Source organism: Chiloscyllium plagiosum, unplaced genomic scaffold (assembly GCF_037043375.1).
Source record: "Chiloscyllium plagiosum isolate Xiang-an unplaced genomic scaffold, Cpla_swu_hap1 HiC_scaffold_14, whole genome shotgun sequence".
Lineage (NCBI taxonomy): Eukaryota > Metazoa > Chordata > Chondrichthyes > Orectolobiformes > Hemiscylliidae > Chiloscyllium > Chiloscyllium plagiosum.
The window spans coordinates 22,061,502-22,076,632 of NW_028270152.1; the positions used below are offsets into that span (position 1 = coordinate 22,061,502).

Here is a 15,131-nt window from a genome sequence, read left to right on the forward strand (position 1 = left end):
ACAACTGGTTAAACAGCAGGTCACAACTTTTGTCTTATGGGGAATCAGGAAGAGTTTGAAATGAAAAGTATATGGACAAAGCTATTGAACATCTGATTTTATTGGAATAGCACTGCAGATATTTAACATGTTTTGGAACATATCACACAGTCCTGACAGCTTAATATTTTGCCTTTTTGAATGTCAAAATATCTCCAGATTGATCTATGCAATTGGTAGGGGATCTAAACCAGCCACCCCATAAGTGATGTTATAGGGAATCTATTCCTGCTATTCATTATTGTCATAAAACCATAAACCCATTTACAGATAGAGAGCAAGTTGAAATGATCCCCACTGTCCTTTAGGGGGTGCCATTTTGGAATTACACTTTATACTTTCTTCCACTTCAAAACAATTATTAGGATATTCTTGTTCACATTAAAAGTATTATAAAACTGTTCCAATGGCTAGATTCCTATATTTATATATACACCATACAGTGCACATGGTGTGGCAAAATATTTAGATTTTCTCTTCTTTAATTCAATTTCTTTTGGCTATTAGTTACCCATTTCTGCATCAAGAGAACACAGTGAAATCAAACAATTTGATCCCTATTCTGCCCATCCCTTTCCTCTCAAATCCCAACAGGCTCAGCAGCCTATCACCCAATTCAAAAATAAAAGTTTTGCTAAGTGGAAAAGTAAATTAAGCAAAACAATTCAAAAGGTGATTTTGCTTTCACGATCAGATTTAACCTATTTTTATCACATGCAATGAATTTTTCAGCTATTTCTAAACAGATACTTAATTAAGTTTTATGGTTACTGCTGTTAATTCATAGACTCAGAGTTGTGCAGCATGGAAACAGACCCTTTAGTCCAACTTGTCCATGCCAACCAGATATCAGAAATTAATCCAGTCCCATTTGCCAGCATGTGTCCCAAATTTCCCTTATCCCTTCCTATTCTTGTATCCATCCAGATGACACATAAATGTTGTTAAGAATAAGAACACAGCTAAAAGACAGATTTGTTTCATACAATATGCACTTGGGAGAGGTAGGGCAATTGCACTGTATATAGAAGGTGCACCTCTAGGCTTCAAAACCACAAATGTTCATTGACATACTGCTGGCTCAGCTCTAAGACTAATGCATTCATACTCCATACAGGCGGTCTCTAAACTTACAGGCACATCAAAATTAATCTGTATGATATGTAATTTAAAAACTAGTCTCAATGCTGAGTAATCCAATCAAACAGTTAGAATCAACATACTAAACATCATTTCTTATAAAAGCAGTGTTCGGTGTTGCTGGCACCAAAGTGAATGCGTGTTCAGCTGGAATGAAGCTATATAGTTAGATAAATTGAATTTATTCTTTTTTTTAAAAAAACAAATTCTATCAAACAAGGTACAGCATTGGAACAGTTTTATTTTCTGAAACAATACTAAAACATTAACTTGCATCTTAAGTGTGGACGGCAGTCTCTTTATTCGAGATATATTTACCTCAAACTGTAGTGGGGTATTACATCGGCTAGCAGCATGGGAGTGAAGGGGAGAGTAAATTACATTATATCCATTTTTCTTCTCCTCTTCTCCTGGAAACAAGGTGCAAGGCGTCATTACTGTCGGGCTGGACATAACTGTATCTGTGACAGATGCAGGCGCTGATAATGGACTACAAGGTCCGGGCAAATCAGTCACACTCACGTCTGACAGATACCGTGCTTTTCGCTTCTTCAGAGGCGTTATCAACTCTACAAAACAAAGAAGTTACCAGAAATTCCATTATAAATTGCAAAGAAATACTTTTAAAACAAGTTAAGCAGCTGGAATACATTGAACCTCTGGATATTTCAACACTGCAATTATTCATCCCACTTAGGTTCTGTCAATGCTTCTGAGTTATTTCCAGAAAAGTTCAAGTATTCTTGCAGAAATATCGAAATGCAGGTCAATGAGCTTACCATTTGCCAACAATTTCAAACCTTGTTTGATTAAAGAACCTTTAGAGATGAGTGATCACAAAATCATAGAATTTCACACTGTCTGAAAGTGAGGTAGTTTAAATTTGAAGCAAGGGTGTTAAATTTGAGTAAAGGAAATTCTGAAAGCATGGGGTACAAGTAGATTCATTTAGGGAAATACATTAAAATTCATGACAAAATAGGCAATGGACAGTCTTTAAAGAACAATCACATGGCTTACAGCAACTGTAAATTCCTTCATGATACAAAAACTCTAAAAATGTCAGTCAACTGTTAAAGATTCAAATTGAAGGCTTCTGAAGAAGTGAGAAATAATAATAAAAGATGTAATGAGGATTAAGAAGTTTTTAGATACAGCAAAAGAATACGAATATATATAAAACAAACGGAAGAATAGAATGTGAATGCAAACTAGCTAAAATCATAAAAAAAGGAGCTATGACACTACTTCAGGTATATCAAAAGGGAACATCTGGCTAAAATGAATGTGGGTCCATACGGGCAGAATCAAGACAGAATAGAAAGATGGCAGAGAAGCTAAATTATTCATTTGTATCTGTTTTCACTGAAGAAGGTACAAGAAATCTCCCAAAATTAGAGATCCAAGTTTCTAAGGAGAACGAGGAGTTGAGGTAATTAGTAAGAAGGTTGGACTAGAGAAATTAATGGGGTGGAAAATTTATATATTCAATTTTCAAAATACTGAAAACAAGGACCTATAGTTTTACCAGACTTACATTTGTAGTAGTGAACATGCTAAAATCAATCAAAAAGGATATGATAAACAGATACTTGGAGAAAAATGGCTTGATGGGCACAATCAATAGCCATTTTTGAATGAAAAATCAAGTTAAAAAAAACCTTGAATTGTTGAGGATATTAGTAACAAAATTGTTAAGGGGAAATCGATGGACAGAGTACTTTTGGATTTTCAGAAGGCTTTTGAGAAAGTTCCCTACAAGAAGTTGATTAGCAAAATTGGAGCACATAGTTGGCATTGAAAGGATTGGTTAAGAGAGAAAACAGAGAGTAGAAATAAATGGGTCAGTTGTCCATTGGCAAACTATGACTACTGATGATTTGAAAGTGACAGTGTTGGACTGGGATGGACAAAGTTAAAAATCACACACACTAGGTTACAATCCAACAGATTTATTTGGAAGCACTAGCTTTCAAGGTGCTGCCTCATCATCAGGCGGTTATGGAACAGGACCATAAGACACAGAATTTATAGCAAAAAGGTTACAGTGTCATGGAGCTGTGATGATATATTTACTGTCCCTTCTGCATGCGCACACAAATAAATTTATGGGGTCAATTTGTATTTGCTGAATTACATTTTATTTTGCTCAAAAACTGCATAAATCCCCGTAAGATTCTGTAAGTCCCACTTTAGAAACAGAACCAGTCTGACTCAACATTGGGACACAGACAGGCTTTAACCTCACACTTTTAATGCAATGTCTGAGCTGAGATGGTGTTTTAAAAAATTCTCAAGGTCAAGGACCAGGCTCGCAGGAAAGTAGTCTGACACAGAACAAACAGCCAAGAGGCGAGTCTGCTAGAATATAAGTGTTTTATTCCCTGCAGCGTCGCCACAACCAGGTCTCGTACTTACAACGGGTCTGGTTTATACTCACTCTACGTGTTACCGGAACTGGGAGCCGTCAGTTCTCGTAGAGCGGTTGCCAACAACCCACACTCGGCGGTTAAACGCAACCCCGGAGCAGACTCTACCGAACTGGAGACTTTTCCAGCTGATATACTCTTTTCCAGATATAAACATTCATGTGAACAGCAGAGCAAGGCTAAAAAACACATTCCATTCTGGTTACATACAGATAAGAAGATTCACACGGGAAGGTGTATAATAAGATTCACACGGGACTAAGCGACACCTTCCATTTTCGGTTAGATTCACACATGTATTGGGACACAATTTTAACCCTTTCACCACAGATGGCACCTAGAAAAGTTGAAGCTATCTTGAGAATGTAACTTAAAAGAAGTTCTGGGATTTACAGATTAAAGAACCAAAACTAGCATATTCCATTCTAAAAGATGAGAGATATAATCTAAAATGTGTTTAATATATCATTAAAGCTCCATGGTACTGTTAACTTTTTGCTATAAATTCTGTGTCTTTGGGTCCTGTACCGCAACCACCTGAAGAGGCAGCGCCTCGAAAGCTAGTGCTTTCAAATAAACCTGTTGGATTATAACCTGGTGTTGTGTTATTTTTAAATGACTAGTGAGGTCCTGTAAGGATTAATACTTGTGTTGCATCTGCTCGCAAAATATATCAATGGTTTGGATTTGGGGACCAAATATTTCCAAATCTGCAACTGATACAAAACAAAATGGAATGTGTACTATGAGGGAGATATAAAGCAGGATCTGAACAGGTTTAGTGAGTGGGCATGAACATGGTAGATGAAATAAAAAGCAGAAAAATGTAAGGTTATTCATTTTGGGAGGAGGAGCAGATGCGCAGACTATTTCGTAAAATGGTGACAGCTTGGAAAGTGTAGATTTGCAAAGGGACCTGAATGTCCTTGTCACTGACAAATATGCAGGTGCAGCTAATGAAACATTAGCCTTAACTGCAAAAGGATTCATGTGCAGTAGTGATATCTTGTTTTGTGTTAGAAGTGAGTTCCAAAGACACAACTACCAAATAAAAATATTCACTGAATTGGTTTTAAATGGGTTACCCTTTTAAAACATTGAGGCCCAGTTCTAGATTCTCTCAAGAAAAGGAAACATTTTTTCCATATCTATCCTGTCAAGATCCTTTAGGATCTTAAATGTTTCAAACAAGTCACCCTCTTCTTCTGAACTTCAATAGATTAAAGCCTAGCCATTCCTCCTAAGACAACCTGCCCATTCCAGGGATATTCTCTGAACTGTCACCAATACCTGTACATCCTTTCTTAAATAAGGTGACTAACACAGTGGAGAGTGCACCAGGTGCAATCACACCAGTGCCCTGAATAACTGAAATATAACCTTCTCCTTTTGTAATTAATTCCCTAATTTTCCTAATTAGATGTCATGCCTACATAATGTTATGAAATTCATGCACGAAGACACAGATTCCGCTGCATCTCAGAGTTCAGCAATCTCTCACCATAACATGATTTCTTATTATTCTTCTCACCAAAATGGACAATTTCACATTTTCCCACATTATTTTCCATGTGCCACATCTTTGCCCACTCACTTAACCTATCAACGTCTCTTCTGTCCTCTTCACAACTTAATTTACTAATTATCTTTGTGCCATCAGGATATTTGCCAATTGTACTTGCAAATCAGTCAATGATATAAATTATGAACAAATTATGAATTTGAAAGTCTCCAACCCTGATCTCTGTGGCACAATACCCGTTACACTCCTCCAGTCACAACAAGGACAGAACCCCTCCGGTCCTCATCTTCTACCCCACCAACCTCTGGACACAACGCATCATTCTCAGACAGGACTTGCGCAACTTTTCAGAAGACACCTCTAGGACACCCGCACCAATCAACTCCAGTACCCTATGGCCAAACACTTCAACACCTCCTTCCACTCTGCCAAGGTCATGCAAGTCCTGGGCCCCCTCCACCACCAAATCCTAGCCTGGAGGAAGAACACCTCATCATCCACCTTGGGACCCTCCAACCACTTGGGATCAATGCGGAGCTCACCAGTTTCCTGATCTCCCCTCCCTCCACCTTATCCTTGATCCAACCCTCCAACTCGGCACCGCTCTCTTGAACTTTCCATCTTCCTTGCCAGGTATCCGCCCCACCCTCCACGACCTATGGCCATTACCACCCCCATCCCCCCACCTTCATCTACCTATCGCATTCCCAGCTACCTTCCCCCCAGCCCCACCCCCTCCCATTTATCTCTCAACCCCCTTGTTCCCCCCCCCTCCCGTATTCCTGATGAACAGCTTATGCTCAAAACATCAACTCTCCTGCTCCTGGGATGCTGTCTGACCTGCTGAGCTTTTCCAGCACCACATTTTTTAACTGTGATCTCCAGCATCTGCAGTCCTCACTTTCCCCTACTCATTACATTTAACAACCTGAAAAAATACATAATTACACCTACACTCTGTTAGCAGCCAATCTGATTTTACTGCTCCTCGGATGCTGCCTGAACTGCTGTACTCTTCCAGCACCACTAATCCAGAATCTTCTATCTACACCAATATACGACCCCCTACACCCTGAACTTTTCATTTCTGCAACAGCCTTTGTTGTGGAACTTTCGCAATTCCTTCTGGAAATCTAACCGCAATAGACCCTCAGCACTTTACTTCCCCAAAGAGCTCTAAGAGGTTGATCAAACATAATTTCCCTTTCACAAAACCTGATTCTGTCTGATTACTTTTCAAGTATCAATCTAACTCAATATCTAAGAATTCTAACACAGACCAGTAGTAATACGAAATGAATTGAAGGAAATAAGTTAGGCATGGGAGAGTATCCAGGGAGGAGTAATGACGATAGAAAAATAATGAATGAGGATAAAAGGTAGTACAAAGACCAAAGTAATACCCTGGACAAAAGCAAACCATGAGGCAATAAGGATGGAGCCATGGGAGATAAACTGAAGAAGGATATTAACACGCAGAAGAACAATAGGCAATATTTCAAAAGGAAATCAACAGCATTCAGGAGAAATATTTAACACTAAAATCAGAATAAAAGACTGAATGTTGAAAGAGGCTGAAATTCAGGAAAGCTTTGTACAATACCAGAAAGCAGTGCTGCACTGGGCCGAATATAAGCATGAACTCAGGAGACTGAGGTATGATGGTGAATTTTGCAGATGAGACAAAATTGGAGGATGCAATTAGTAAAGATGGAGGATAGAGAAACAGAATGTAGAGAAGTGTACAGCTGCTAATTTCGGTAGGAAGAATAAAGTGACTATTTATTCCTTTGCAGACAAGAAAATAAATTGGTAGAAGAGCAAAGGGATCTAAGAATGCAGAGACATTAGTCACTAAGTGAAGCCCCATAGATTGATGACACCCTTTCTGGTGTATCTACACTATACCTTATCCAAAGCAGAACATATTTTCTATCCATCATAATCCAAACTACCCAAGTTAGTGATGGAATCATGCAAATATGCCAAGCAACTGTGAGAAGAGAGAGAGAAGAGAAAAGAAAAAGCTGGTGTGGAGCACTGGAACACTAATATGAGAGAAAATTATTTCGGTTACTTCTCCTGACAGTTGCACTGTGACCTGTGCTGGCAATATATATACACTGAAACCAAATGAAAATGGGATCAGGCTTTGCTTTAATGCCTTGCCAATAATAATTGACTGGGCTGACGTATGAAGAATGACCACTTGATAGAAGTAAAGGGTCTGGGATTATACCTTCATCTATTATTCAATACTTAATCACCACTACTTCCTTACAGAAACAGAAGAAAAATCATAAGAAGTCACCCATGTTCATTTCCTTATACCTCCTCCTGGACATCAGTAGCTAGGAATAGATAATCTGATATCTCAGGTGCTTGGACTGCACGTGTACCGGCTTTGCTTTGTATAATGAGATGAAAAAGTTATGGTTTCCACTTACCAACTGAAGCGATGGTGCTATCCCGTACATCAGGAACAGTGCTGTTGTCACTGCTTTGGTATAAGGGTGTCATTTCTTGTCCTTTATCTGGTGCATGGGGAGTTTGCACCATGGCCTCATCCATTGCCTGTTTTAGCCACCGCTGAAAAGAATTAACCGATTAAGTATTCTATATGGTTTAATCATTTCACACATTTCTATTATACTACCATCTGTGGAGAGGTTACACTGTTCAGAAACATATACTGTATAGAAATATAAACAAAATTGAAAACACAAACCAAACACCAACAAACGTGCAAAACAAAATCACAGATGGGAATTCCATCCCAGAAATTCATGAAAAAATGCAGCTACTGACTTATTTTTACAAAATCTCATAATATCAAGCCTTTTTAGAAGATCTGATGAGTAATATGATGAACCAGCATTGGATTTTCATTGAGTCAACAGCATGTTCACATTTAGTTCCCAAGTCTCTACTTTTGTACTGCAATTTTTGAGGTACACTTGCATTGAGATCGTATACATCCCATTGAGATTGTACACATCCCATTGAGATTATCTCAAATTCTAACTCAGAAGCAAATAAATTCAAGGAGAAATCACTGAACCAAACCTGACCAGAATAAAAGAATGTGCTCAATCAAATAAGAACATTTTTAAGAAAAACCTAAATTTGCAACTTGATTAACTGCATTTAGCTCGAGATAAGTTTCTTCTCGGGTTGAAGCATTTTATTGGGTTGGTAGTGTACTTCTGCAGTTCCACATCCAATAGTTACAGCATAATCCAGTCTAACTAAATGACAGAAATGTTAAATAACTTGGGTTATCTCATAATAAGGCAGATATTGTTCTATGATGCTCACTCTAGGCTCTGAGTGAATACAGCAGACATTATATGATTGTGCTTTGTGGTCAACCAGACAAGTACTGGGGCTAAGCCAGTGGGATACAATCTTTGACTTGTTATCCTATACCTTTTGATGATGGATTCCACCAAAAGGTGCTACAATTTATTCTATTTACACATTAGAAGAAGCAAAAATCACCTTGAAAAGGTGTCCGCAACTTTGGCATTCCACAAAGTATAGAAAAATGCCACAAATTAGCAAAGTTTGCTTGCAACCAAGTGAAGCAATGACCAAGACAAATGTTTTGAATACCAGGGAGGATCCTTGAACAGAATGCTATAATATGAGGAACACAATAAGTTTAAAAGCTAACATCTATTACTGTAACTTTAATCCAACACTTATAATGTTGCTTGAACTTGCATCTCATATAATAAATAGATCCCATGTTAAGTTTCTAACGCAGACACAATTTGGCCCAATGGGCTCTTTCATAAACTTCCTATTTTTAAATTGTAAGGTTATTGTACACATTTACCTTTTTGCAAGATCCATAGTTGCCATCACACACAACTCTTTGTCTTCGTCTTTCAGGAGTGAAGGGGGAACCAAAGCGAATGTAGTGTTTAGGGGTTGTGCAAATGTGTGGGCTGTGGCTCAGGCCTGGCAGCATGTTCAGTGTTGTTGCCAAGACAGTAGGATCAGTTGTGATACGTAATGGTCGGTCATATGGGCACTCTGATCGCTCAACCTTGTCATTCAACCATTCTGTAACCAAATACTGAACCAAAAGACAGGGGGAAAGTAGAGCAAAAAGTAGTAAATCAAATAAAGATTCAATGCAAATTATTTAGCTCCGAAAATGTCCATAATTTACCATGAGGCCTGACACCAACATATTTAGATTGACACAATAAACTGTTGAATTCAATTTAATTTGACATCTAAAAAGCAGCCAATTCCAGTTTAACAGTAGGAAATTGGTTCGTTTTGATCACTAATTTTCTTAAGATTTGATTTCAACTCTTATCAAAGGGACATGAAAGACAAATAGATGATTGCATTACACATGTGCTCAATTCAAACTATTCTTATGGCAAAGAAATTATAGCTATAATATGCATTACAGGTTGGTCTATGACCAATGGAAATTTCAAATAAGTTCAAAAACCAGCAATTGCAAGGGGACAGCCAGGAAAACAAAGTAACTGATGCATTTAAAAGAAAAATAATCTGTGGCATCCAAGTTCCTAATTGGTGAGGAAGTACAGCAAATATACTATAATCACCAGAAAGATGTGATTGAGCTGGAGTGAATGCAGAGGAGATGTATCAGTATGTTGACTGGGATGCAAAGTCTCGGTTATGAGGAGAGACTGGATAGGCAAGGTTTGTCTTCCTTGGAGCAGAGGAGGCTGAGGGTGGGCCCTGACTGAGGTGTACAAAATTCTGAGGAGCATAGACAGAGTGGATCTTGAGAATCCATGTCTAAGACCAGAGGGCAAATGTTTAAGGTGAAGAGTAAGTAGCTCAGAGGAGATTTGAGAAAAAAGTCACCCAAAAATTGGTAGAAATATAGAATCTGCTGCCTGCGAAGGTAGTAGCAATACAGAACACATTGCCCAAGAGGGTGGTAGTGGCAGGTACTCTCAACAACATTTAAGAAGCATCTGGGGAGCACTTAAGATGCCAGGGCACAGTAGCTATGGAACAAGTGCAGGTAATTGGGATTAATGTCGTTTGATGTTTGTTGATCAACATTGACATGGTGAGCCAAAAGGCCTGCTTCTGTGCTGTTATGATTCTATAGCAATAAGGCACATTTGTCTGATGTGATTTCATTGCCAGCAAATATCAGGAAGGTTGATCATTTACACTGATGCTGGAATTACATCAGCTAGAGATAGATAATTGCTGGTAGTAAGACAAACAACTACATCCCTTTCAGAATCCTCAAAAGCACCATCCAGCAGTCAAATAAATATTATTGCATCTAAGCAAAACACTAATCACAGAATTTATTCATTTTATCAATGAGATGAATGAATATCATTCGAAGTACTTCACACAGAGGGTGGCAGGTGTTTGGAACGCATTGCCAGCAGAGGTGGTAGAGGCAGACACGGTGGATTCATTTAAGATGGGTCTGGATAGATGCATGAGTAGGTGGGGAGCAGAGGGATATAGATGCTTAGGAATTGACCGACAGGTTTAGACAGTACATTTGGATCGGCTCAGGCTTGGAGATCTGAAGGGCCTGTTCCTGGGCTGTAAATTTTCTTTGTTCTTCTTTGCTCTTTGAATTGTTATGAATAATTTGGTCATTAAATTACTTCAATACAAGACCAATTTTGGAATCATAATTTAAGAAAGCTCTCTGACTTAGAATTAAAAGTCTTAATTGTGCTTTAATAAAATAATGGATTCATGTAATTCATCGGGTTTTGGAGATGGTGGCAAATTCAATTTGTTCAGTCATCCAAAATTCAGGGAATCCAAATTTTTTCCAGATATGTAATTGGGAACCTCTGGAACCTTTTACATCAAACAATCCAGTCTCAATTTCCCAGCTATGGAAGAGCGCAATCAGCCAGGTCACACTTACCCTTTTAGTTTTAGGATATTTGAGATTGGTTCGATTTGTTTGGGAGGCAATAACAGTTCCCGATGTCGTCTCAACTCCTGGGGCTCCTACGTTTGTCAAACCTTCTGCAGTTGCGGAGTCAGTCACAACAGCCCCTGTTGCTCCCTCCTCAACTGCTACAACTGGCGCTGGTTCTGCCTGGCTGCTTGCTTGCCGCTGTCGACGCAGTCGCTGTGCTGAACTGGAACGATAGCGTGAGAACCGATTTTTGGGTCTGGGCTTGGTTGGTTTTGATACAGGAGGTTTAGCAGGCTTTTCTGGAACTTGCTCCTATTAAAAAAAAATGTTCTTCAGGAAAACTGTATATGTTCTACACCCTAAAAAAATTATTCACAGATGAATTTCTCATTGAAATAATCTGAATTGGTGAACCAAGATAATCTATGAGAAACTGAACTATCAAACAGAGATTGTTAACAATATACTGAACAGATTATGAATGATCAGTGATATCAAACCAAGAAAATAATAATAAAACAGACATGGCCTCTAGTTTTATATACTTTTAAAAAAGTTTGGCACCCTCTTTCCTCCCCTGACAACTTTTTCCTTGACATTGAGATGCCGGTTTTAGACTGGGTGGACAAAGTTAAAGGTCACATGACACCAGGTTATAGTCCAACAGATTTATTTAAAATCACGAGCTTTCAGAGTGCTACTCATTCGTCAGGTGCCTTTCGTTTGATTTAGTTCTAACTTACAGTACTATAGAAAATAGGGATTAAGCAGAATAGGTGAAATGGAGGCATTTTTCCAACTGTTTCAATGTACTACTGCTCTACCATATCATAATTTAAATGCTGACTTAAGGACAGTATAGTCTTAGTAAACAAGGAAACAAAAACTTCATTTCCAGGATATGCATGTGAACCCAGAGAATAATGGGATTGAACAAAAAAACATATCAAACTCAGCTGACAGCGAAAACAAATTCTATTAATTTAAAATACAATTGACAATTAAACTCAAAAACTGTTAAGATGGATGATAGAGAAATAAAAATATATATATACATAAGCAAGAACGTCCACGTTGGATATGTCATCTTGGCTGGGTGTATAAACATCGCTCATTTTAAAGAATGTGAAGACAAAATTTCCAAATGCAGACTTGTACTGAATTTTTTGATACTAAAATAACGTGAATCACTAGGATTGGCACTCTACCTGAACAGGTCCTGATCAGCAAGAATATTTTTAAAAAATCCTTCTAAAATATGAAAGCTTTAAAATGTACTGATCTTTCAGCATACCCTCATTGGTTTATATGAATTTTATTTCCTTCCATCCCTTATATATAAAATGCTAGGCACATTTCTCAACCATCATCTTTAAATGGGAAATGATTACATTTGGTCCAATGACTACTTTGTGGCAGACAGTAAACAATCTCATCATCTTCAACCTGAAATAAATTTACTGAAGTGTACTGGCATTCTCTTTGGTGGTGTGGGGGGGGGGGAAGGAGATGCTGGTGGTGGTAAGATGGGAAAAGTGAATTCTGGTTGTGTTTTCAGTTGTGTAATGGCCACATTTGTTTACTCACATGCCAATCTCACCAGATGTTACCAAGAAATCTTTCCATTTCATCTATTCAGTTTTTTTGACAGACACAATGAAACTATATTTTACTTCCATACACTTAACACTTCTGCATCAGTATGTACAATGACCCCCGAGCAAATGATCAAACACACTACCTTCCTGACATTGTGATTCAAAAGAAACCTTATCATACAGAGGGTTTTGATCTGTCAGCTGTTGTTAACAAGAATGTACCAGCACATTCTTCAGAATGGTTGGCAACTTGGCACCTAATGGCTGGTATCTAACGCTGCACAAACCGATCACATAAGAAAAAATCTTTTTTAAACACCCAGTGATCTAGCCTCCACAACTCAGAGGTAGATAATTCCAAACATTTGTTACCAATTGGAAGGAATTCCTTCATAATTCAGTTTTAAATGATGTCTCCTTACTATGAGAAAGTGAGGACTGCAGATGCTGGAGATCAGAGTTGAAAAGTGTGCTGCTGGAAAAGCGCAGCAGGTCAGGCAGCATCCAATCAGCAGGGCAATCGACGTTTCGGGCATAAGCCCTTCTTCATGAAAGGGCTTCTTCCTGAAGAAGAGCTTATGCCCGAAACGTCGATTCTCCTGCTCCTTGGATGCTGCCTGACCTGCTGTGCTGTCTCCTTACTATGTCTCCTAGATTGAGAACTCGAGTAGTTGGAACATCTTCGTTATCTTAATTTTTTTTCCTGAATTCCTGTATGGAAATGAAACTAATTCGCTTGTTTTAATAGCGGCACGGTGGCTTAGTAGTTGGCAATGCTGCCTCACAGCGCCAGGGTCCCAGGTTCGATTCCAGCCTTGGGCGACTGTGTGGAGCTTGCACATTCTCCCCGTGTCTGCGTGGGTTTCCTCTGGGCACTCCGGTTTCCTCCCACATTCCAAAGATGTGCAGGTCAGGTGAATTAGCTGTGCTAAATTGTCCATAGTTGTTAGGTGCATTAGTCAGACAGGGGGTTGGGTTACTCTTCGGAGTGTCGGTGTGGACTTGTTGGGCCGAAGGGCCTGTTTCCACAATGTAGGGAATCTAATCTAATCGAAAAAAAAACGATCAAATTTAAAACTCCTGATTTCAGTGCAAAAGACAGGAATCAAATTTATATTTTCATTTTCTTTCTGATGAACAGCTCAGCAGAAAGTCACTCAATGACTGCTTCAACTCAAGAAACTGTTCTTTTTATCTCTGCTAATGAAAAAGGGGGCAAGCCATGTTTTCATTCATTAGTCTGTTTGTAAACAATATATCACAAAACTTAATGGGTGTATTTCCATGAAACCTGGCACACAGACAGGGCAAAGCCCAAGAAAGAACAGATATAAACCTGGATAAAAGTAAACCCAGATCCTGGAACATTTTAAAGGATTAACATACAATTAACATTAAGAGGTAGATTTATTGTTTTAGTATGTTGAAGATTACTTCAGCTGTGTATGCATTTGTCCAAAATATGAGCAGTTTTTTTTTCAGAGCAGGTTCTGGATATGGAATAATTTGAAGCCTCCACAGTGAGATGGAAGATCCTAATAAAAATGTTGATTGTCAGCTGTGTGGTTTCAGAGCATCAACAAGGCAGGTAAAAGCCTCCAGGAAGAGATGTCATTGTCACTGAGTCAACACAGCATGGCAAAGGTATGTACTCTACCACTTCACTTATTTAAGAAAGTTAATTTATTTTTTCTTCACTAATTACCAATTTCCAAAACTACTCTCACAACATAGGAAATAGGAGAGGATCGGCTGTTCAGTCTTTCAAGCTGGTTTTGACATACATTACGATTATGGCTGATCTTCGACCTCAATTCTGTTGCCCATTCTATCACAAAATCCCTGAGTTCCCTTAGTATCCAAAAATCTACTGCACATTTTCTATGTGCACTCACTAGAAAATGACTCACTATTGTGCATCTGCAACTCTCTTGGGTAGAGAACTACATAGATCCTTAACCCTCTCAATAATCTCTTAGCCCCAAACAACCCTTATTCTGAGACAGTCACCCACAATTTCTGGACACCCCAGCAAAGGGAAACATCTTGGCAATATTTACACTATCATGTCATTTTAAGAATTTCATATATTTCAATGAGATCAGCAATCACTTTCCAAAATCCAGGGAATATAGTTTCAGTCTACTTCCATCCTCTTATCCTAGTGAACTCTCATTGCACTCTCTCTAAGGCAACCATGTGCATAATTTTAGAATGCCCATACAGAAAGCCTCATACAATTGTGAGCTAAGGATTTTGAGAAATGGTGGTGTAATTATATTCCAGACTCCAGATTAATGTTCTGGGGTCACGGGCTCAAATCCCAACATGACAGATTGTGAAATTTGAATTTAATAAAAACCTGGAATTAAAAAGCTAACCTAATGACGACATTGCTGATTGTTGTAAAACCTCACCTGTTTCACTAATGTCTTTTCGGGAAAGAAATTGGGCATCCTGACCTGATCTGGTCTAAATATGACTCCAGAAATTCAAAA

General features: G+C 38.5%; 1 protein-coding gene across 14 annotated transcripts in view; it reads right to left on the reverse strand.

The window, feature by feature from the left end:
* The window catches only part of setd5 (SET domain containing 5), a 171,302-nt gene that overhangs the window by 42,868 nt on the left and 113,303 nt on the right, over positions 1 to 15,131 (reverse strand). For all 14 annotated transcript variants that reach the window (XM_043707775.2, XM_087994145.1, XM_087994139.1 and 11 more), the window contains 4 exons: positions 11,039 to 11,347; positions 8,972 to 9,214; positions 7,578 to 7,719; positions 1,498 to 1,748 (listed from right to left, as the gene is read on the reverse strand). In XM_043707775.2, coding sequence (XP_043563710.2) covers positions 1,498 to 1,748; positions 7,578 to 7,719; positions 8,972 to 9,214; positions 11,039 to 11,347 — 945 coding nt within the window. The remainder of the gene's footprint in view (positions 1 to 1,497; positions 1,749 to 7,577; positions 7,720 to 8,971; positions 9,215 to 11,038; positions 11,348 to 15,131) is intronic.